Source organism: Pristiophorus japonicus, chromosome 17 (genome assembly GCF_044704955.1).
Source record: "Pristiophorus japonicus isolate sPriJap1 chromosome 17, sPriJap1.hap1, whole genome shotgun sequence".
Classification (NCBI taxonomy): Eukaryota; Metazoa; Chordata; class Chondrichthyes; family Pristiophoridae; genus Pristiophorus; species Pristiophorus japonicus.
The window spans coordinates 37,193,914-37,215,817 of NC_091993.1; the positions used below are offsets into that span (position 1 = coordinate 37,193,914).

The following is a 21,904-nucleotide window of genomic DNA, read 5'->3' on the forward strand; positions in this document are numbered from 1 at the left end:
TGTTTTAAGGAACTGTCTTGAATGTTGAAGTGTACCATACCTGCAAGAGAGACCAATCTTCTGGATTGTTATAGAAAATAATAAGGATGTATTTTTGGCAATGTGAAGATGGCTGAAGAATGCAGACTAAGCAGTTGTACTGTGATTTTTCAATGAACCCTGCTAGTTCTTAACCAGCCTTTCCACTACTGTATTTGTATTGGGAACTGTTTGCTATTACCATTTAATGGTAACAAAGGCAAAGATAGATGTTAGAAATGGTGGGAAACCATCAGGTTTTTCTTTTCACTTTTGTGCACTAGTCCCTGTTTTCCACCTTCCAAAAATGGAGGTGAAATTGTTAATGATTTTTTTTTTGAGAATCCTTGTTACTTCTTAAAGTTTATTCATGTCTTGATTAGCTTTCCGAGAAAAGGAAATTTAAAATAACCAGGTAGGAATGAGCTCACCTACTGAGCTGCTGTTAATTTAACTAAACTCTGTGGTACGGTGTCTGCATAACATGGATTTGGCTGCAATCGGTACATTATCTGGCGTAGGTTTGGCATTGGTGGGAGCAGGCTGCCAGGGACTGCAATGTTCCACTACACATTAACCACCCGACAACAGTTACCTTCGAGGCTTTTAAACAGTTTACTGTGCGCCATGCACTGTCACTTTAAACAAATGAGCGAAAAGCTGTTTATAGGCCCAGTGTACTGTGTTTCATTCTCCTTCAAAATGAAACATGTCAACGTTTGCTTGTTTGAATGAATCATAAGCACAAAGGAGGCCAGGTCAAAATAAGAAATTAAATTATACCATTTTTAATGTATAATTATATGAACAATTGTCAATGTTTCATTTTACTCAGTTTTCCAAGCTCAATAGGTTGATTAGAACGAAAGAGATATTTTGGTTTAATGTCTGTTGATCTATAAATGATACAATCATTTCCAAACTTTGAATGTAATAAGGAGTCACACTGTTTAATTTCCTAAATTCTCCAGATTCTCTAGATTGGAGAGATGGACCAATGACCTTGTCTGTTACTTGACCACTTCAGTGATTGGCTGCACAATGAGGCTGCTGAAGTCACAGCTGAGGAACACGTGCCAATGGACATTAAATAATTAGCATAAAATAAATATTGAGACTGATACCCTGGTTTAAGAATTTAAAAAGCAATGTGATATGGTGGAATTTCTTTGTTTGTTAACTGGAATGTAAATAACACAGATGACGTATGTAGTTATTTTCAATGGTGCATGAGTTTAAAGTAGGGTGACCATATTTTCTAAATGAATCTGGGGCCATGCAAGGTGGCAGCACAGCTAAGTAGCCAGGATGGAAAGTGTAGGTCGCACAGCGTAGCGAGGCAAAGATTTTTAGCAGCCTATATAACCGTTGCACATATACACCATAAATGTAAAACAAATTTGCATACAATGACATCACACTGACCCTACTGCGACTGAGGTCACACCCCACCTGCCTCCGCCTCGTGACTCAGGTCGCACCTAATACACTCTCCTCCCCCCCCCCCCCCCTCCCTGTGACTGAGGTAGCTCCTCACACCCAATGTCCCTTCCCCCTTCCCCACCCCGTGACTCAGGTTTCTCCTCATACCCCACGCACCCTACCTCCAGTGACTCAGATCACACCTGACACTCTACCTCAAAACAACAGACACTTGTGCAGAACGGCCGCACATGTGCAGTGAGTCACTCTGGCCATTGTACAAGCTGTTGTTTAATTTAAACGCAGAGCTGTATACTGACAGCCCAGGGAAGGGGGTACTCACTGCCCAAGGATACACAACAGGGACAGTGTTTGCCCTGGGACACAGTCCCTCATCCAGAGACTGTCCCCGGAAAACAGAGACATAGGGTCACCCTAATATAAAATTATGGAAAACTAAAGATCGTAAATCAGATTTTATTTCAAATCAATTTTTAGGTTGAGAAAGCACTTTATTAATCCAAATACAAAACAAATCCACTTCCCAACACATCGCACCATAAGATCATTGATCTATGCTATTAGCAAAAAACCTAGCTTGGACATGTCTTCCACTGGCATCCTACTAGGTCTAAGAGGAAGCAGCTATGCATGCTGTTCCTTCTCCAGGCTCTTTGCATGGTCCACGAGCACCCCAAGCAAATGTCTGGCCCTAGTGCCTTAACCTTGGATTCACAGCTTCAGCCCTGGGAGGCTGAGGGCTGCCAAGATCAGGGCGAGCGGAGCAGCAACTCGAGATAGGAGGCTGGGAATAGCCTTCCTCATGCCTCTTTAAAATAGGATTGCTGGGCCTGTGCTTACTCTAGGTACAGGTCCACTAAGGTTCCAGGAATTCATGGGGCAAAGCAGGGGACAGCAATGGAGTTCTTGTGAAGATCCTCCCAATGCATATACGCAATATACTTGTATTTGTATAGCGCCTTTAATGTAGTGAAACGTCCCACAGTGCTTCACAGGAGTATAATGAGGAAAAAAAGTTTGACACTGAGCCACATCGGAGAAATCAGGGCAGGTGGCCAAAAGCTTGATCAAAGGGATAAGTTTTAAGGATTGTCTCGAAGGAGGAAAGTGAGATAGAAAGGCGGAGAGCTTTAGGGAGGGAGTTCCAGAGCTTCAGGCCTAGGTAACAGAAGGCACGGCCACCAATGGTTGAGCGATTATAGTCAGGGATGCTCAAGAGGGCAGAGTTAGAGGAGTGCCGTCACCTATGAGGGAATGGGTCGGTGGGGAGCGGGGGGGAAGGATTGTGGGGCTGGAGGAGATTGCAGAGGTAAGGAGGGGTGAGGCCATGGAGGGATTTGAAAACAAGGATGAGAATTTTGAAATCCAGGCGTTGCTTAACCAGGTGTCAATGCAGATCAGCGAGCACAGGGGTGTTGGGTGAGCGGAACTTGGTGCGAGCTAGGACACAAGCAGCCGAATTTTGGATCAACTCTGGTTTACGTAGGGTAGAATGTGAGAGGCCAGCCAGGAGTGTGTTGGAATAGTCAAGTCTAGAGGTAACAAAGGCATGGATGAGGGCTTCAGCAGCAGATGAGCTGAGGCAAGGGTAGAGACAGACAATGTTACGGAGGTGAAAATAGGCAGTCTTAGTTATGCTGCTGATATGACGTCGAAAGCTAATTTCAGGGTCAAATATGACATCAAGGTTGCAAACAGTCTGGTTCAGCCTCCGACAAGAATTGGGGAGAGGGATGGATTGAATGACTAGGGAACGGAGTTTATGGCAGGGGCCAAAAACAATGGCTTCGGTCTTCCCAATATTCAATTGGCAAAGATTTCTGCTCATCCAGAACTGGATGTCGGACAAGCAATTTGACAACTTAGAGACCGTGGAGGGGTCGAAAGTAGTGGTAGAGCTGGGTGTCATCAGCGTACATGTGGAAACTGATGCTGTGTTTCTGGATGATGTCGCCAAGGGGCAACATGTAGATAAGAAATAGGGGGATCCTTAGAGGACACCAGAGATAACGATGTGGGGGTAACTGAATTTTAATTCCTTAGCTGCTGTGGTGGGATTGGAATGCATTAGTCCAGGTCTCTGGATTAGCAGCCCAATAACATAACCACTATGCTATTGTACCCCACTACATTATGTATCTTCATATCTATGGGTACCTGGGTGACTGATTCAGCAGAACTCAAATAAGTTGAAGCTGGAGGCTGTTAGCCATTCATCCACTATGATGAACCCTTTTAAGGCAATCGTTAAGGGAGAGATGAAAGGAACATTTAAGCACTGGTGCAATGATGCAATACATCCCGAGGCAGCGGATCATCCGGGATGTGTTTATCTGAAAAGACAAGTAATGACATACAAATGTTTTTCCATTGGTTAATGTCTGTTATCAATCAAGATGCAAAGGGCTTCTTGTGACTCGTGGGGCACGACCAGTCCAGTGCTTTTCAACCAACCCACGAGGCGATCTTAGGGTTAGAAGAATATATTATGCCAAGTTGGCATAACACAACAGCCTGCAGCAAGAAACATCGGCATAAAGGTTGGAATATGTTGCAACCAGCCTTGCCTAACTACTGCTGGATGGTACTGAAGCCAAATTCCTTCAAAGCTGGTTACGGAAGAGGGTGAACAGTAATGGCCGAATAAATTAAGCCAGGAAACATTGAGTCATCTTAGCGCTGACCTTCTGAGGCTAACACACAAGGTTCTGTTTGAGGCACACAGCCTGGGTGTTCCAAAGCACAGTTATGATTTTCATCCACAAAGGGCTCCTTGCAATCCCCAAAAACTGCCACAGGATCTCAGATACCAGTAGCCCTCAAAGTAGCTCTTTGGGTTGTCATGGCAGGTATATGCGATGCTCTGGAGGCCGAGTGATTAATCGGAATGCAACCGACTGGATTCCACTGGTGTCCTGGCCAATATTTATCCCTCAATCAACATCATTAAAACAAATTATCTGGTCATCATTACGCTGCTGTTTATGGGAGCTTGTGTGAAAATTGGCTGCCGTGTTTCCTACATTACAACAGTGACTGCACTTCAAAAGTACTTCATTGGCTGTAAAGCTCTTCAGGGCGCCCTGCGGTTGTGAAAAGTGCTATATAAATGCAAGTCTTTCATTTATGTGAAATGTGCAGAATGGGCCATGGCTTTAATTGAGATTGCGGAGCATGGAATGACTCTTAGGATTTTGTCGATTTCCCTTCATTCATTTTCCCCAAGGCTTTCAAGTTGCCCCAGAATCTATGGAAGTACACAGGAAGATCTTGGATTTTATCTGAACATCAAGATCTGTGTAAGGGTGGCCGGAGCACTGGGTGAACTTATCTTTCCTGGAAAAGGGGAGAAGTGAAGCTGTTCAATGATTACCCAGCCTATTCAATGAATTTGTCAACAATGTTTCGAATGACATCGTACAAGATAGGCTTGGAGTGTCTATGCCAGGCATTTCTGAAAGTTTTGCAAGCACTCTTCTTCGGTGAAACTGTGACTTTACAGATACTCCTGGGGGTCTTGTGCACACTACCCGCCATCTTGGATGGGCTAACCAGTAGAATGTGGAGGTAAAAAGCAGTGGGTGTTCCACCCATTGTAATTTGGTTTTACAAAGCTCAAGAGAGCCTCAAAGAGTATTGATTGAGAGAGGGGGAATTTGATTCAATTGTTCAGTCATTTCAGCAGCCAAAGAGTCCTGGTGGATGCCAACTTCAGCCAGGGGCTGCACTGAGGAGGGGTGAAGAGCTCTTGGGTCTTTCCCATCTTTCTCCAATGGCAGCAATGTCCCAAAGTGGTTATGCTCGTGACCAAACCGTTCTCCTTCATGGCTCAGAACTTGTAGGCATGCAATTAAAGAGCTTCCATAGGACTATATGAGTGATTCAGACCAGAATTATGACAGGACTCCAGCCGACACTAACCAGTCAATGAACATCCCAAAGGGAAAGTCACTCTCGTGCACACCAGGCTCTGCCAAAGCCCCTCATGAGGCCCTGGGTTTAACAGTTGGTGATGAGGGAGTCTAGTACAGTGCTAAACTTGGACATCCATGAAAGGCGCTTTGGCAAAGAGGCATACCAGCCATGCTCCTCTAGGTCCTTTCACATGCTGAAGGTAGATGTCCATTCTACAGCTGATGAGGAAAAAAGGGATGGAACAGTGGGAAGATGCTTTGCACCTCCAACTGAGGCATGGTGTGCATCTATGCTGTGGTTAGGAAGATTATTGTGGGACCAAAGCCACCAGGAGTCTGGTGTAAACTGAAGTCAGAAAGTCTTTATTACAAGCATAATGCAAGGAGGAGATTTCAATGATCAGAAGTCTCTTGAAAATTTCTAGGTTCAGCAGTTTCATTTATACAGCAGTGTCAGGAGGCAGTGCCCCAATGTTCGATCACATTGGTGTATTTTATATAATCACATTCATCTTGTTATTTGATCACATCCAGGAGGAAACACAGTTTTAACATTATGAACTCTAGTAACCCTTTACTTCCCACATCAAGGATAGTGGCAATGCACTCACGCATTTGATACTGAATATTCTACTTGTTTTAACAAAAGCCAGTTCTGATGAATAGTCATCGCCCCGAAATGTTAACTCTGCTCTCTCTCCACAGATGCTGCCTGACCCGCTGAGATTTCCAGCATTTTCTGTTTTTATTCCCGATTCCAGCATCTGCAGTATTTTGCTTTTGTATTCTACTTGCTACTGGTATTGGTATTCATTAGCAAGGTCTCAAACCTTCAGTTGCCTAATGACCAACCAGTGACTATCCTCCTTGAGGGGAAGCTAAGCAGAATCGCTTTGGGGTCAAACTAGATCCAAGATGACACACTTGGCAATGGATGTCCAGAATTAAAACTTGTAAAGGAGAAAATACACAAACTGCACTGATACAATTAAACAAGTAAATTGAGCAAAACTGAAAGACTCTCTAATCTAACCTTCAACCCACTGGCAGGACTGAAGAACTGGTCCAATTATACAGAGAACATGAACCTTGGAGCAAGGATCCTAATCCTTCAGATGTGGGAAAAACAATAAACTGGTGCTATTGTGCAGGTGACAGCCAAAGCATCTCAATCTCATCACCCCCCCCCCACCCCCCCCACACATTAAAATCACATTATTTCAAAGAGTTATTTGCTGTTAACGTGCTGGTCTACAACCTTCAATTCCCAGGGGTATCCCCAAATATTCAGCTGGCTCTCTAGAATTGCAGTCATCCTTACCAAATGCGAGCTTTATCTCGTGCTGCTGATTTATGAATCATACATATTTACATGGATGTTTGGTACTGCATTTAAATTACACCCAGCATCAAACAATGGAAACTTGACAAGTATCCACTCGATAAACTCAGGGCCTCATAGTAACCATGTAACTATAATCTCTGCTTAAAACAGAGAGTCGGGATAAATGGTTCATTCTCGGGTTGGCAATCAGTAACCAGTGGGGTGCCGCAGGGATCAGTGCTGGGACCCCAACTATTTAAATCTATATTAACGACTTGGAGGAAGGGACTGAGTGTAACGTAGCCAAGTTTGCCGACGATAGAAAGATGGGAGGAAAAGCAAAGTGTGAGGAGGACACACAAAATCTGCAAAAGGATATAGACAGGCTAAGTGAGTGGGCAAAAATTTGGCAGATGGAGTATAATGTTGGAAAGTGTGAGGTCATGCACTTTGGCAGAAAAAAAATCAAAGAGCAAGTTATTATTTAAATGAAGATTGCAAAGTGCTGCAGTACAGCGGGACCTGGGGATAATTGTGCATGAAACACAAAAGGTTAGTATGCAGGTACAGCAAGTGATCAGGAAGGCCAATGGAATCTTGGCCTTTATTGCAAAAGGGATGGAATATAAAAGCAGGGAAGTCTTGCTATAGTTGTACAGGGTATTGGTGAGGCCACACCTGGAATACTGCATGCAGTTTTGGTTTCCATATTTACAAAAGGATATACTTGCTTTGGAGGCAGTTCAGAGAAGGTTCACAAGGTTGATTCCAAAGATGAGGGGGTTGACTTATGAAGAACAGTTGAGTAAGTTGAGCCTCTACTCATTGGAATTCAGAAGAATGAGGGGTGATCTTATCAAAATGTATAAGAATATGAGGGGGCTTGACAAGGTGAATGCAGAGAGGATGTTTCCACTAATAGGGGAAACTAGAACTAGAGGGCATAATCTTTGAATATGGGGCCGCCCATTTAAAACTGAGATGAGGAGAAATTTCTTCTCTCAGAGGGTTGTGGATCTCTGGAATTCGCTGCCTCAGAGAGCTGTGGAAGCTGGGACATTGAATAAATTTCAGACAGAAATAGACAGTTTCTTAAATGATAAGGGGATGCGGGGTTATGGAGAGCGGGCAGGAAAGTGGACCCGAGTTCATGATCGGACCAGCCATGATCGTATTAAATGGCGGAGCAGACTCGAAGGGCCGTATGACCTACTCCTGCTCCTATTCCTTATGTTCTTAAGGCAAAGTTGTGGTTTTGAATCTCTAGATTAGTTAGAGCTTGGATTGCAATCTTAAGGATCGGTTTGGTGTTGAAATTGGTTTTGTCAAGACCTTGCATGAGGAAAACAAAAAAAGCTGTTCTCTCCGACTAGCATCGACTGAAGGTGTCAAAAACCCTCCAACTCTGGTGATCTCGGCCACTGATGATTGGACGCTGCACCCCATGTGTATGCTTGGATATATAAATAGGTTGTTGTGGTGATGTTCAATGACATAGCTCAACCAACATGCTTACAAAAATTTCACCGAGTTTGAGCTACATGTGAAAAGAAACGGAAAACACGAGTCAAACAAAATAGCACAATATAATTGCAAATATATTTATTTATATATTGGTGAATTATAAATTTCAAGTTAACATTTGTTCATAAATAATCATTTGCTGAATCAATTGTAAAATCCTGATTTACATAACAAATTATCCCTGCAAACAAAGAACACAGAAATAAGACATTCTGATCTTAAATCACTGACAATCTATAAGCAGCAGTAAAAGGCCATCGTTTTTAGTATTTTTTTTCTCGGAAGACGGGGGAGGGAAGGCAAGGGGCAAGGAAGAAAGGAACGTGTGAAAAAGAGTAAAGCTGAAATTTTAATATGTAGTATTCAACATACAAGCGGTCAAGCAAATAAATTTCAGAGCTGGGTGAAATTGAACTATCTGATTTCTGGAGAACTCCCAAGCAGCATTGTGCTTTTAAAAATTATTAATAATCAAGACTCCATTGGTTATTATCGCAGCTTGATAAAACTCATCAGAATTTTATCAGGTATTTAATAAAAGAATGTTCCAAAGCAATTTCTGAAGACGGCAGCTGAGTGTAGGGGTAAGGAGGGGCGAACACTCATCAAAAAAGAGATGCAAATGAAAAAAAAATGATTGAGATGAAATACATTTAAAGGCCACTTCAGTTAAATGTTAGTCTTCACGTTAATTTCTCCGGAGTCTATCACGCCTCTGTTGGAACAATTAACATTTTATTACACTTGTGTATCACTTTCATTTGCACAGATGTCTAAATGTATCATAAGCCGAAGTTTAAAAAATACTTCTGAACTTTACAACGCGGCAGTATTTTGACAAAAAATGTACAACGAGACACTACTTAGTGGGACCCCATTAATGAGATCATCATTCTGAGGGAACATATCCTTGGACAGATTCATTTGCTCAGTATCTGAAATGGAAAGATTGGTGGTTTATATTAAGCAGAAACAATTTAGATTGGAGTTGCTAGTGTTGGCTTCGTTCCAAGCCAGCACTGTGATTGATTCAATGTTGGATTACATTATACGCTAAACAAAAAAACAATATACTGTAAGTTTCAAATCAAGGTATCCAAAGTACAGTGCTGGTATCCTTTGCAATAAACGAGTAGAGTTCTCAGAAACTGGAAGTATAATTTAATTGTTTAGGTAGATTTTTAGATAACATTCCTTTTTACATAGTAAGCAACTAAATTAATATAAGTTATTGCACTTACAGAATGCTGCAGTGAAAGTTAACATTGAATAATTTAACAGTGTAGGGCTTGATTAGCTGAAGCCATTTGATGATCAGTTTACTTCATTTAATGAGGTGTTCCCATTAAGCAGTGACTCATTTTTAAAAATCAAACTTATTCCTTCCAAAACAGACACTCTTCTATGTTCCAAGAACAATGTTACAATCAGTGATCATTAAAAAAAGCACGGATCAGAAATTCCTCTGCTGACGGATTCAGCCTTGACCATCTGGCTTTAGCTGTTACATTATAGTACAGCGTGGGTCTTCATTCTCAGCATGATACTGGAAACCAAATAGACAGTATTCACTCAATGTATGCATTGGACTAAATAAAGGTTAAGAACTCCTCTAATAGTTTGGTTGGTGCTGACAGCATGCAACTGAGGATATAGACCATGGAACAGCAAGTTCAATTTCTGGGCGGCATAGAGTTAGGTGATCGCGGCAGGGTTGGAATTAAGGGCTCAATTATTCTCAGTACCTTTGGGTTAGTGAGGGGTGGGTGGAGGAGAAAATCAGCAAAATGTTCAGCTTTTGATGACCTCCCCTGCTGGAAAGCCTGCAAACCTTCTTATAACTCTGTACTTACACCCAAGGTGATAAAGCTAAAAATATGATAAAAGGTGTGCAGGAAACACACAGGTGAGATCAGAAAACAAGTACGAGCAAATAAACAGGATGAAATCACTTTAACATCAGAAGAATATTCAACCCCATGGAATCTTATCCATGAATAGAAATACCAAATACAAATACTTTCTCAGACTCAGCCCTCTGCCCACCCCCAATGTTTTAAGAATATTTTTTTTTAAGTATCACTGCTGTCCCTATTAGCAGAAATACAAGAACATAAGAACATAAGAAATAGGAGCAGGAATAGGCCATTTGGCTCCTTGAGCCTGGTCCGCCATTTAATAAGATCATGACTGATCTGATCTGATGTTCCCGATGTTGGGGAAGTCCAGAACCAGGGGTCACAGTCTAAGGATAAGAGGTAAGCCATTTAGGACCGAGATGAGGAGAAACTTCTTCACTCAGAGAGTTGTGAGCATGTGGAATTCTCTACCACAGAAAGTTGTTGAGACCAGTTCATTAGATATATTCAAAAGGGAGTTAGATGTGGCCCTTATGGCTAAAGGGATCAAGGGGTATGGAGAGAAAGCAGGAAGGGGGTACTGAAGTGCATGATCAGCCATGATCATATTGAATGGCAGTGCAGGCTTGAAGGGCCGAATGGCCTACTCCTGCACCTAATTTCTATGTGTCTATGATCCTGGCCTCAACTCCACTTCCCCGCCCGCTCCCCATAACCCGTGACTCCATTATCTTTCAAAAATCTGTCTATCACTGCTTGAAATATATTCAATGACCCAGCCTCCACTGCTCTCTGGGGCAGAGAATTCCAAAGATTCACGACCCTCTGAGTGAAGAAATTCCTCCTCATTTCCATTTTAAATGGGCGACGCCTTATTCTGAAACTATGCCCCTTAGTTCTAGATTCCCCCAAGAAGGGAAACATCCTCTCTGCATCTACCGTGTCAAGCCCCTTCAGAATCTTACATGTTTCAATAAGATCACCTCTAAGTCTTCTAAGAAAACCCAAGTAAACTCCATATACACAACGAGACAACTTCATTTTGAAAACAGAAAATGCTGGAAATCTCAGCAGGTCAGGCAGCATCTGTGGAGAGAGAAACAGAGTTAACGTTTCAGGTCTGTGACCCTTCGTCAGAACTGGAAACGTTTGACATCTTGAACGGTCACAGACCCGAAACGTTAACTCTGTTTCTCTCCACAGATGCTGCCTGACCAACTGAGATTTCCAGCATTTTCTGTTTTTATTTCAGATTTCAGCATCTGCAGTATTTTACTTTAGAACTTCATTTTGAATTTGTTAAATATATATAAAAAGTATTTTACCATTTGAAAAATTCTGGTACTTTTACAAGTCCTTTGTTAAAAATGCAATGTTTATTCGTGATCCAACTTCTTGACTATTCCAACACACCCCTGGCTAGCCTCCCATATTCTACCCTACCTAAATTAGAGATAATCCAAAACTCGGCTGCCCGTGTCCTAACTCGTACCAAGTTCCGCTCACATACCACCCCTGTGCTTGCTGACCCAAATTGGCTTCCGGTTAAGCAAAGCCTCAATTTCAAAATTCCTATCCTTATTTTCAAATCCCTCCATTTTACGGTTGTCAAATGGTAACTAGTGGGGTGCCACAGGGATTGGTGCTGGGGCCGCAACTATTTACAATCTATATTAATGACTTGGATAAAGGGACCGAGTGTAATGTAGCCAAGTTGGCTGATGATACAAAGAGGGTGGGAAAGCAAGTTGCAAGGAGGACACAAAGAATCTGCAAAGAGCTTTAGACAAGCTAAGTGATTGGGCAAACCTTTGGCAGATGGAGTATAATGTGGGAAAGAGAGAGGTTATCCACTTTGGCAGGAAAAATAAAAAACAAATTATTTAAATGAAGAGAAATTACAAAATGCTGCAGTGCAGAGGGACCTGGGGGTCCTTGTGCATGAAACACAAAAAGTTAGCATGCAGGTACAGCAAGTAATCAGGAAGACAAATGGAATGTTGGCCTTTATTGCAAGGGGGATAGAGTATAAAAGCAGAGAAGTCCTGCTACAACTGTACAGGGTATTGGTGAGGCCACACCTAGAGTATTGTGTACAGTTTTGGTCTCCTTATCTAAGGAAGGATATACTTGCATTGGAGCCTGTTCAGAGAAGGTTCACTAAGTTGATTCCTGAGATGAGGGGGTTGACTTAGGATGAAAGGTTGAGTAGGTTGGGCCGATACACATTGGAGTTTAGAAGAATGAGAGGGGATCTTATTGAAACATAAGATACTGAGTGGGCTCAACACAGTAGATGCAGAGAGGATGTTTCCCTTCGTGGGGGAATCTAGAACTAAGGGGCATAGTTTCAGAATAAGGCGGTGCCCATTTAAAACGGAAATGAGGAGGAATTTCTTCACTCAGAGAGTCATAAATCTGTGGAATTCTCGGCCCCAGAGAGCTGTGGAGGCTGGGCCATTGAATATATTTAAGGTGGAGATAGACAGATTTTTGAAAGATAAGGGAGTCAAGTGTTATGTGGAGTGGGCAGGAGCCGAGAAAAAGATCAGATCAGCCATGATCTTATTAAATGGCGGCGCCGGCTCCAGGGACCGAATGGCCTACTCCTGCGTTCCATGGCCTTGCCCCTCCTGATCGGTAACCTCCTCCAGCCCCACAACCTCCCCGCCCCCCCGCCCCCCAACCCCTGAGGTGTCTGCGCTCCTTTTGAGCATGCCTGATTTGGTGGCTACGCTGTCTATTGCCTAGGCCCCAAGCTCTGCAGCACCCTGCCTAAACCTGTCCGCCTCTCTAGCTCTCTTTCCTCCTTCATGACGCTCCTTAAAACCTACCTCTTTGACCAAGCTTTTGGTCACCTGTGCTAATTTCTACTTTTGTCACTCGGTGTCAAATTTTTTATCTCATAATACTCCTGTGAAATGCCTCAGGACGTTTCAGTACGTTAAAGGCACTATATAAGTACAAGTTGTTGTTGTTATTGTGATACAATGCGGAATCTTTCCGATTTTAAATCAGAGAGCATAAAAATCACCACGACAAAAAAGCAGTGAGGAGATTTCACCATCATCGACTGATTACAGCCCATATCTGATCCCTTCCAAAGACTAATGACCACAAGTTAATTTATTGTGGGCTTTTATCTCGCCAAATCCAGATTAATGCTCGATATTTCACAGAGAGGCATTGTTATGAAAGTTTAATGACTAACATGAAGCCAAGTTATATCAAAATAAATCTAATGCTTGCAATTATCATACACGCTGTTAAAATAACTAGTGACATTACTATTCACAGGGTAGCCATACAAACTCAAAAACACAAGCTATTCAATATTTCACTAAAATCACTTAACAAAAATTGTATGTTGCCTAGGTGCGTATATAAAAAAAAATATATATATATATATATATATATATATATATATATATAAGTATTGAACTCGGCGTACACCCTCAGCTACTTGTGCGGAACTATCGTGCTAATTCAGAAAACTGAACAATATTTTTTCATCTACCCTGCCACATTAGGAACACAACAGTCTTCAAGATAATCTAGCTGGATCAGCTCTCCAAACAGGTTCAAATTGGATCAGCCCAACTTCCCTTGCCATGCAGATTTCTCCCCTCCTTCCTTGCCCAATCCATACGCCAGCCTCAAGAGGATAGGTACTTTGCAGGGCTGTGGAGAAAGAGCGGGGGAGCGGGACTAGGCAGATAGCTCTTTCAAAGAGCCGACATAGGTACGACAGGCCGAATGGCCTCCTTCTGTGCTGTAAGATTGTGTAATTCTAGAACCACCTTCTGACTTATACCATTCCCAAGATTTGTTGCAATAAATGTGCAAGAGCAATCAAGGTGGCTCATTCTGGCCTGTCACCTAACCTATCCAAGTTACTCTGCATGTAGGAAATTGTGAATTGGAAAAAATAACGAGACCAAAAAGTCTCCTCAGACTGGGGTTAGAATTGAAGTTTCATGCCATGGTACAATAGCTAAAGCTACTTGAACAACGTGAACATAAATATCATAATGGGCAGCTCTAAACATCTGAAGGCCAAAAATGGCGTGTCGGACTCCGACTTTGGGAGGATGGGCCTGCAGAAAGTATAAACAGGAAAGACATGTGGAGAAGTGTGTTTCAGCTAAGAGTTGAGACAAAGAGCTCGAAGGAGGATGCTATGAGGTTGCAGAATTACTTGGATAGGTTAGGTGAGTGGGCAAATGCATGGCAGATGAAGTATAATGTGGATAAATGTGAGGTTATCCACTTTGGTGGTAAAAACAGAGAGACAGACTATTATCTGAATGGTGACAGATTAGGAAAAGGGGAGGTGCAACGAGACCTGGGTGTCATGGTACATCAGTCATTGAAGGTTGGCATGCAGGTACAGCAGGCGGTTAAGAAAGCAAATGGCATGTTGGCCTTCATAGCGAGGAGATTTGAGTACAGGGGCAGGGATGTGTTGCTACAGTTGTACAGGGCCTTGGTGAGGCCACACCTGGAGTATTGTGTACAGTTTTGGTCTCCTAACTTGAGGAAGGACATTCTTGCTATTGAGGGGATGCAGCGAAGGTTCACCAGACTGATTCCCGGGATGGTGGGACTGACCTATCAAGAAAGACTGGATCAACTGGGCTTGTATTCACTGGAGTTCAGAAGAATGAGAGGGGACCTCATAGAAACGTTTAAAATTCTGACGGGTTTAGACAGGTTAGATGCAGGAAGAATGTTCCCAATGTTGGGAAAGTATAGAACCAGGTGTCACAGTCTAAGGATAAGGGGTAAGCCATTTAGGACCGAGATGAGGAGAAACTTCTTCACCCAGAGAGTGGTGAACCTGTGGAATTCTCTACCACAGAAAGTAGTTGAGGCCAATTCACTAAATATATTCAAAAGGGAGTTAGATGAAGTCCTTACTACTAGGGGGATCAAGGGGTATGGCGAGAAAGCAGGAAGGGGGTACTTAAGTTGCATGTTCAGCCATGAACTCATTGAATGGTGATGCAGGCTAGAAGGGCCGAATGGCCTACTCCTGCACCTATTTTTCTATGTTTCTATGTTTCTATATAATAGGTTAAATGGTCCTATCCATCACTTTATCTCAGGCTCACCCCTAAAAAGACAATAAAATAAATATCTGAAGTGCTTTTCAGGACAGACGGTGCAGAGAAGAACTGTTCGTGTCACCAGCTGCCTGTCTGATCGGGACTAGTACCAGCTACTTGTCACGGTCATATGTCTACTTTGTCTATCCTGATTGTGTGTTGTGGTTGACTATATTTGAAGTACCGTTCCCTTAATAAAACACCTTATAAGTCCCAAGACCTTTTAGGTATCCGAGTGTGACCTGTGATCCTAATCTTGCACTCATCCCTCCCTATCTCTGTAAACTCCTCCAGCCCCACAACCCTCCGAGATATCTGCACTCCTCCATATCGGTAGGTATTTAATAAAAGTAAAAAAGATAAAATGGCATACTTTCTTTAAGTACAGATGCAAATAGAATTGATATCAAATCTGAGCCTCAATTTTTCTATGCAAAGTTTGGAAATCAGTGTAATTATTTTGGACCTTAATTGGGTAAAACATTTACGGTTCTTGAATGCCTGAAGGTAGTTCAACATAAAGTTCACAAAAAAATTAATTAAGGAAGAGAAAACTAAATAGTTCCTTAAAAGCTATAACCTTAAACTGAGTACTAAGAGCAGAGGGCAGAAGGTAGAGTGATGTAAACAAGAGAGGAGAATTGAAGTGAGCTGATTAACAGACCCACTATCAGATGAAACAGAAAGTGGCAAATCAACGCAAAGATATAGAATATACTACTCTGGACTGTGTTCCAAGCGTGAACTCAAAACAAAAGCTGACAAACATCTTATATTCAAAATATAGGCCCGTAATTTGCGGCCAGTGACAAAGCAAAGGCGCTCGCCGCTGGCCCTAAGAAAGCTGCCCACAAAGATCTCATCATCTCTGTGGCGAGAAGCTGGGCCTTACTGATGTGCAGTTGAGAACAGTGAAGTTTAGTGAGAAATCCATAGCGCGAGCTGCAGTGACCTCAACAAGCTGTCTAAGCAGCCAATCACAATGCAGAATTCTGACAGACAAGGAACCAAGAAATGAAGAACTTCCTTTTATTTTGACTTCTGAAAAAAATATATATATTTATTAAAAGTTTCCCAAAAGTTGTAATTTTCATCATAATGGGGAAATTTGACAATCCACAAAATTAAAATTTCAGGGTCATAATGTTTGTTTAGTAGTCAACATGCTGTTAAAACCCCAATTACACCTAATCCAACAAGGCCTAACTTTTAATGGGGTATTTAACAGTGATAATACTGCGGAAAAGCCCAAGTTTGTCAGTTTCACTGATCTCCCCGATTACCGGCTATGGTGGGCGGTCTCAGTTTCCGACCAGTGAATGACAAACCGCAACTTCAGGATGACCACGTATGGTTAGGGTTAGGGTCCTAAAGTCCCAATTCCCGACGTTGCATCAGTTTCAAATTTCTTTTGCTTTGTTTTAATCTGTATCGATTGTGTACAAAAAAAAAGTTATTTCGAGTTAATATTTTTGAATTCTACATTGGTTGCAGTTGTAAAGTGATAATTGCTGCACTAAACTAATCGGGCACATGACTTTTATTACCCACTGTAAATTCCAGGTTAAAGACTTTAAACCTCCACTGTGTATCTCGGGACTGAATCAACAAATGTTATCTACTTTTATGCAGCTCAGCATTAAACAAAGTGATAGTAATTTGGATAGAGAAAGTGGAACTGTCAAATATTTTGTTTGATAGAATGACAGTGGGTGCGAAGGGCATGTTCAAACAGCTGGAGTGGCAATAAATGAATAGGTGGGCTCCAGACAGTGACTCAAGAGCAAAAAGAAATGTGTTCCTTTTATTAGAATGGATGATTGGTCAAATGATAACTAACATGACCATAACAAATCTAGAAACACCTGATTTTATTCCTTCCCACCTCAATGCAATTGTAAACACAAAATGATTAAAGCATAATCTAGTGTTCCCATTGCTCTAACTATAAAATTGAGTTAGTTGTTTTCAACCTACCAGTGGAAGATCCGTTTTTTAAATGAAGATCCCTAATTGATAAAACAATGTCCATAATGCAGGAACAAAAGGGAAAAGACAGTTTTAACTAGGAATTATCTGGTGCCTTTCACCTCTTCATGATGTGCCAAAGTGCTTCATATTCAACTAAATACTTTTAAAATGTTGCAATGCAGGCAACTGTGCTAGCCAATTTGTGCACAGCTAGCTTTCACAAACAGCAATGAGAGATGGCCAGGTAACTGTTTTAGTGATGTTTGGTGAGGGAGGATTGTTGGCCTCGAAAACCAGGAAAACCCCCCAACTATTTTTCACATAGTGCCAAGGGATCTTTTACAGTCACTAAGCCAGTGGATAGGACCTCAGTTTAATGTCTCATCTGAAAGACAGCACCTCTCAACCCACAACCTCTGACTGAGGGGCAAGGGTGCAAACACTGAGCCAAGGCAGTGGAAACAAGCTTAGACTGTAACTGGCTATGGAAAACTTGCATTTATATAGCACCTTTCACGACCACCAGACGTCTCGAGGCGCTTTGCAGCCAATGAAATAGTTTCGGAGTGTAGTCACTGTTGTGATGTGGGAAACGCGGCAGCCAATTTTCACACAGCAAGCTCCCACACACAGCATGTGATAACGACCAGATAATCTGCTTTTGTTACGTTGATTGAAGGATAAATATTGGCCAGGACAGCGGGGATAATTTCCCTGCACTTTTTCAAAATAGTGCCATGGGATCTTTTAAGTCCACCTGAGAGAGCAGACGGGACCTCAGTTTAATGGGCTCAATTTTCCCCAATACCGTTTTTTGGCATAATTCAAGAGTTACGCCCGTTTCTTTTGGCCCCGGCTACTCCAAAAAATAACTTGAAAGTTTCCCTGTTCTAATTTATCAATTGGCGCCGTGCAGCCTGTCCTTTAGCTTCGGTGGGGGAGTGGAGCCTAATGTCTGCGTCGAAAAAACGACGACTACCCTTCTGCGCATGTGTGGAAAAAAATGACGACTGCTATGGGTGCTCATGCCCAGTACACCACCCGTTCTGCATTTGGCCATTTTTAAAGAGCCAGTTGAGTGTGAGAACTATGTGAGAACTTTAAGTCTCAGTGGAAAAAAAATCGGAGCTGCAATATGCAACGTAGCTCAAGGACCAAGATTTTCTCACAAGAGGCAGTGGAGGCACTAGTTACTGTAATTGAGACCAGATGCCAGGAGCTGGACACTAGCAGGGCTTAGGGCTTAGGGCTTAGGGTAGGGGTAAGTGTAGGATTCCAAAGTCCTAAAGTCCTAATTCCTGAAGTTTCAAATTTCTTTTGCTTTGTTTTAATCTGTATCGATTGTGTACAAAAAACAATTCTTTCGAGTTAACATTTTTGAATTCTACATTGGTTGCAGTTGTAAAGTGATAATTGCTGCACTAAACTAATCGGGCACATGACTTTTATTACCCACTGTAAATTCCAGGTTAAAGACTTTAAACCTCCACTGTGTATCTCGGGACTGAATCAACAAATGTTATCTACTTTTATGCAGCTCAGCATTAAACAAAGTGATAGTAATTTGGATAGAGAAAGTGGAACTGTCAAATATTTTGTTTGATAGAATGACAGTGGGTGCGAAGGGCATGTTCAAACAGCTGGAGTGGCAATAAATGAATAGGTGGGCTCCAGACAGTGACTCAAGAGCAAAAAGAAATGTGTTCCTTTTATTAGAATGGATGATTGGTCAAATGATAACTAACATGACCATAACAAATCTAGAAACACCTGATTTTATTCCTTCCCACCTCAATGCAATTGTAAACACAAAATGATTAAAGCATAATCTAGTGTTCCCATTGCTCTAACTATAAAATTGAGTTAGTTGTTTTCAACCTACCAGTGGAAGATCCGTTTTTTAAATGAAGATCCCTAATTGATAAAACAATGTCCATAATGCAGGAACAAAAGGGAAAAGACAGTTTTAACTAGGAATTATCTGGTGCCTTTCACCTCTTCATGATGTGCCAAAGTGCTTCATATTCAACTAAATACTTTTAAAATGTTGCAATGCAGGCAACTGTGCTAGCCAATTTGTGCACAGCTAGCTTTCACAAACAGCAATGAGAGATGGCCAGGTAACTGTTTTAGTGATGTTTGGTGAGGGAGGATTGTTGGCCTCGAAAACCAGGAAAACCCCCCAACTATTTTTCACATAGTGCCAAGGGATCTTTTACAGTCACTAAGCCAGTGGATAGGACCTCAGTTTAATGTCTCATCTGAAAGACAGCACCTCTCAACCCACAACCTCTGACTGAGGGGCAAGGGTGCAAACACTGAGCCAAGGCAGTGGAAACAAGCTTAGACTGTAACTGGCTATGGAAAACTTGCATTTATATAGCACCTTTCATGACCACCGGACGTCTCAAGGTGCTTTACAGCCAATGAAGTAGTTTCGGAGTGTAGTCACTGTTGTGATGTGGGAAACGCGGCAGTCAATTTTCACACAGCAAGCTCCCACACACAGCATGTGATAATGACCAGATAATCTGCTTTTGTTACGTTGATTGAAGGATAAATATTGGCCAGGACACCAGGGATAATTCCCCTGCACTTTTTCAAAATAGTGCCATGGGATCTTTTCAGCCCACCTGAGAGAGCAGATGGGACCTCAATTTAATGGGCTCAATTTTCCCCAATACCATTTTTTGGCATAATTCAAGAGTTACGCCCGTTTCTTTTGGTCCCGATTACTCCAAAAAATTTCTTGACAGGTTCCCTGATCTAATTTTTTCAATTGGTGCCGCGCAGCCTGTCCTTCAGCTTCGGGGGGAGTGGAGCCTAATGTCTGCGTCGAAAAAACGATGCCCACCCTTCTGCGCATGTGTGGAAAAGAATGGCGACTGCTATGGGTGTTCATGCCCAGTACACTACCCAATCTACATTTGGTCACTTTTTAAAGAGCCAGTTGCGTGTGAGAACTGTGTGCGAACTTTAATTCTCAGTGGAATAAAAATCGGAGCTGCAATATGCAACGTGGCTCAAGGACCACGAATTTCTCACAAGAGGAAGTGGAGGCACTAGTTACTGTGACTGAGGCCAGATGGCAGGAGCTGGATACAGCAGAGGTTAAATAAAAGTTTCACCCAAAGAAATGAAGAAACGCTGGAACCAACTTGCAGAAGATTACTGTGCAATGGTGACCACCCAGAGGTCTGGAGGCCAGTGCAATAAGAAGTGGCAGGACCTTGGTCAAGTCATTAGTGTATTCACTGGAATTGCATTTGTAAATGTGACCAGCTGTATATGTCCCACCTAGCAGAAAGACACTCTCTTTAAAAAGTTATATTTTCATCTTTGCAGAGGAAGGTGGCACACAACAAAAGGGATAGAACTCGAACAGGAGGAGGCCCAGCAAATCTGCAGCCACTGACACCCTTGGAAGACAGGGTCGCTGATTTGATGGGTCGTGCCTGGAGAAAAGCAACCACCACTGCACAAGCTGAGCCCACACTCAACGGAGAGGGTAAGTCCTGTAAATTCCACAGTCTGGCTTTGATAAATGTTAAGTACTGCGCGGGCTAGCCATGCTTCGGTTCCTGGGGATGTCTCCGTCAGCTACGCTTCGGTTGATGCAATGTGCTATCATTCATCGTGGTCCTTCAAATGAGCCTGCTGCCTGCCCTGTATGAGCCTACTCATGCCACCCACCCTGCCCCCTCCTCTGCTGCTAACCATTTGTCTGTTCTGCTGTATTTTGCAGAACTCGGGGCCAATTCTGATGAGGCTGAAGACGATGCAGAAGATTATTCAGACGCGGACGAGCCTGAAGAGGAGAACATTTTCCAATCGCACCTTACAGACCAAGAGCATAGGGGTGAGGGTGAGGGGCAGGAGGAGGGGAAGGGAGAGGATGAAGCCCCTACCGTTGTACTCACTCTGGAGGAGGTGCTGGTGCGGTCCATGGAAGTGCCAGCCCCTTTCCTGAGTGGTGCGAGTGTTGGGATGTTCCATGGTTTCACACAGTCCTCAGCTGCGGGTTCCAGTGGGGTGCAGCGAGGCACACCCAGGGCCCCACTGTCCGAGGCAGTGGGTCCCAGAGGGATGCAGCGAGCCACACCTAGGGTGAGGTGGGGAAGGATAGCTTGACAGCGCTCTCTTGGGGTGCAGGATGTAACAGATGTGGTTCAGATGATGGCAATGAGTGCGGAAAGAACGGACCTTACGCGATCACTCCCAGACACCATCAGTGGGGCGGGTGATGAGGTATCAGGACTGTCAGGAGAAGTAACAACAGTCTCATGAGAAATGGGAACACTGTCCATGCACATGATGGAGGGAATGTCACAGGTAGTTGACACACTGTTGGTGCACATGAGGGAGGGAATGTTGCAGGTAGTTGAGACACTGTCAGGGCACATGAGGGAGGGAATGTCGGAGGTTGCTGCTGCAATAAGGGAACATGCTCAGACCCCGCGGCCATTGACGGAATCAACTGCCACTCCCACTCCAATCTCCAAACCAGCCTCTGAAGAGGCCCAAGCTGAGCCTTCCATATTACCACCTGTTCACACCCCCCATCAAGAAGTGCGCATTACCAGAGATGCTCAAAAGAATAAGCTTGGTACCAACCCAAGAAATGCTGCGCCACTGCCTGCGGGCAGGGGTGTAGTCACCAAGACCAAGCGCAGCGGGCAGTCTTAGAATAAGGTGGAGGAGAGATGGTGCAGCCTTGCCTTGCTGCTGTTGTTATTATTGTTG

The 21,904-nt window shown here is 42.9% G+C and overlaps 1 protein-coding gene across 2 annotated transcripts in view; it reads right to left on the reverse strand.

Annotated features, from left to right (window-relative positions):
• Window positions 1-8,286: 8,286 nt before the first annotated feature.
• The window catches only part of LOC139227704 (lamin-B3-like), a 76,728-nt gene continuing 63,110 nt past the window's right edge, over window positions 8,287-21,904 (reverse strand). Inside the window, exon 11 of one of the 2 annotated variants that reach the window (XM_070858672.1) lies at window positions 8,287-8,938. In XM_070858672.1, coding sequence (XP_070714773.1) covers window positions 8,912-8,938 — 27 coding nt within the window. In that variant the 3' untranslated portion in view covers window positions 8,287-8,911. Of the gene's footprint in view, window positions 9,770-21,904 lie in introns of both variants that reach the window. The other variant, XM_070858671.1, reaches the window with a different exon arrangement.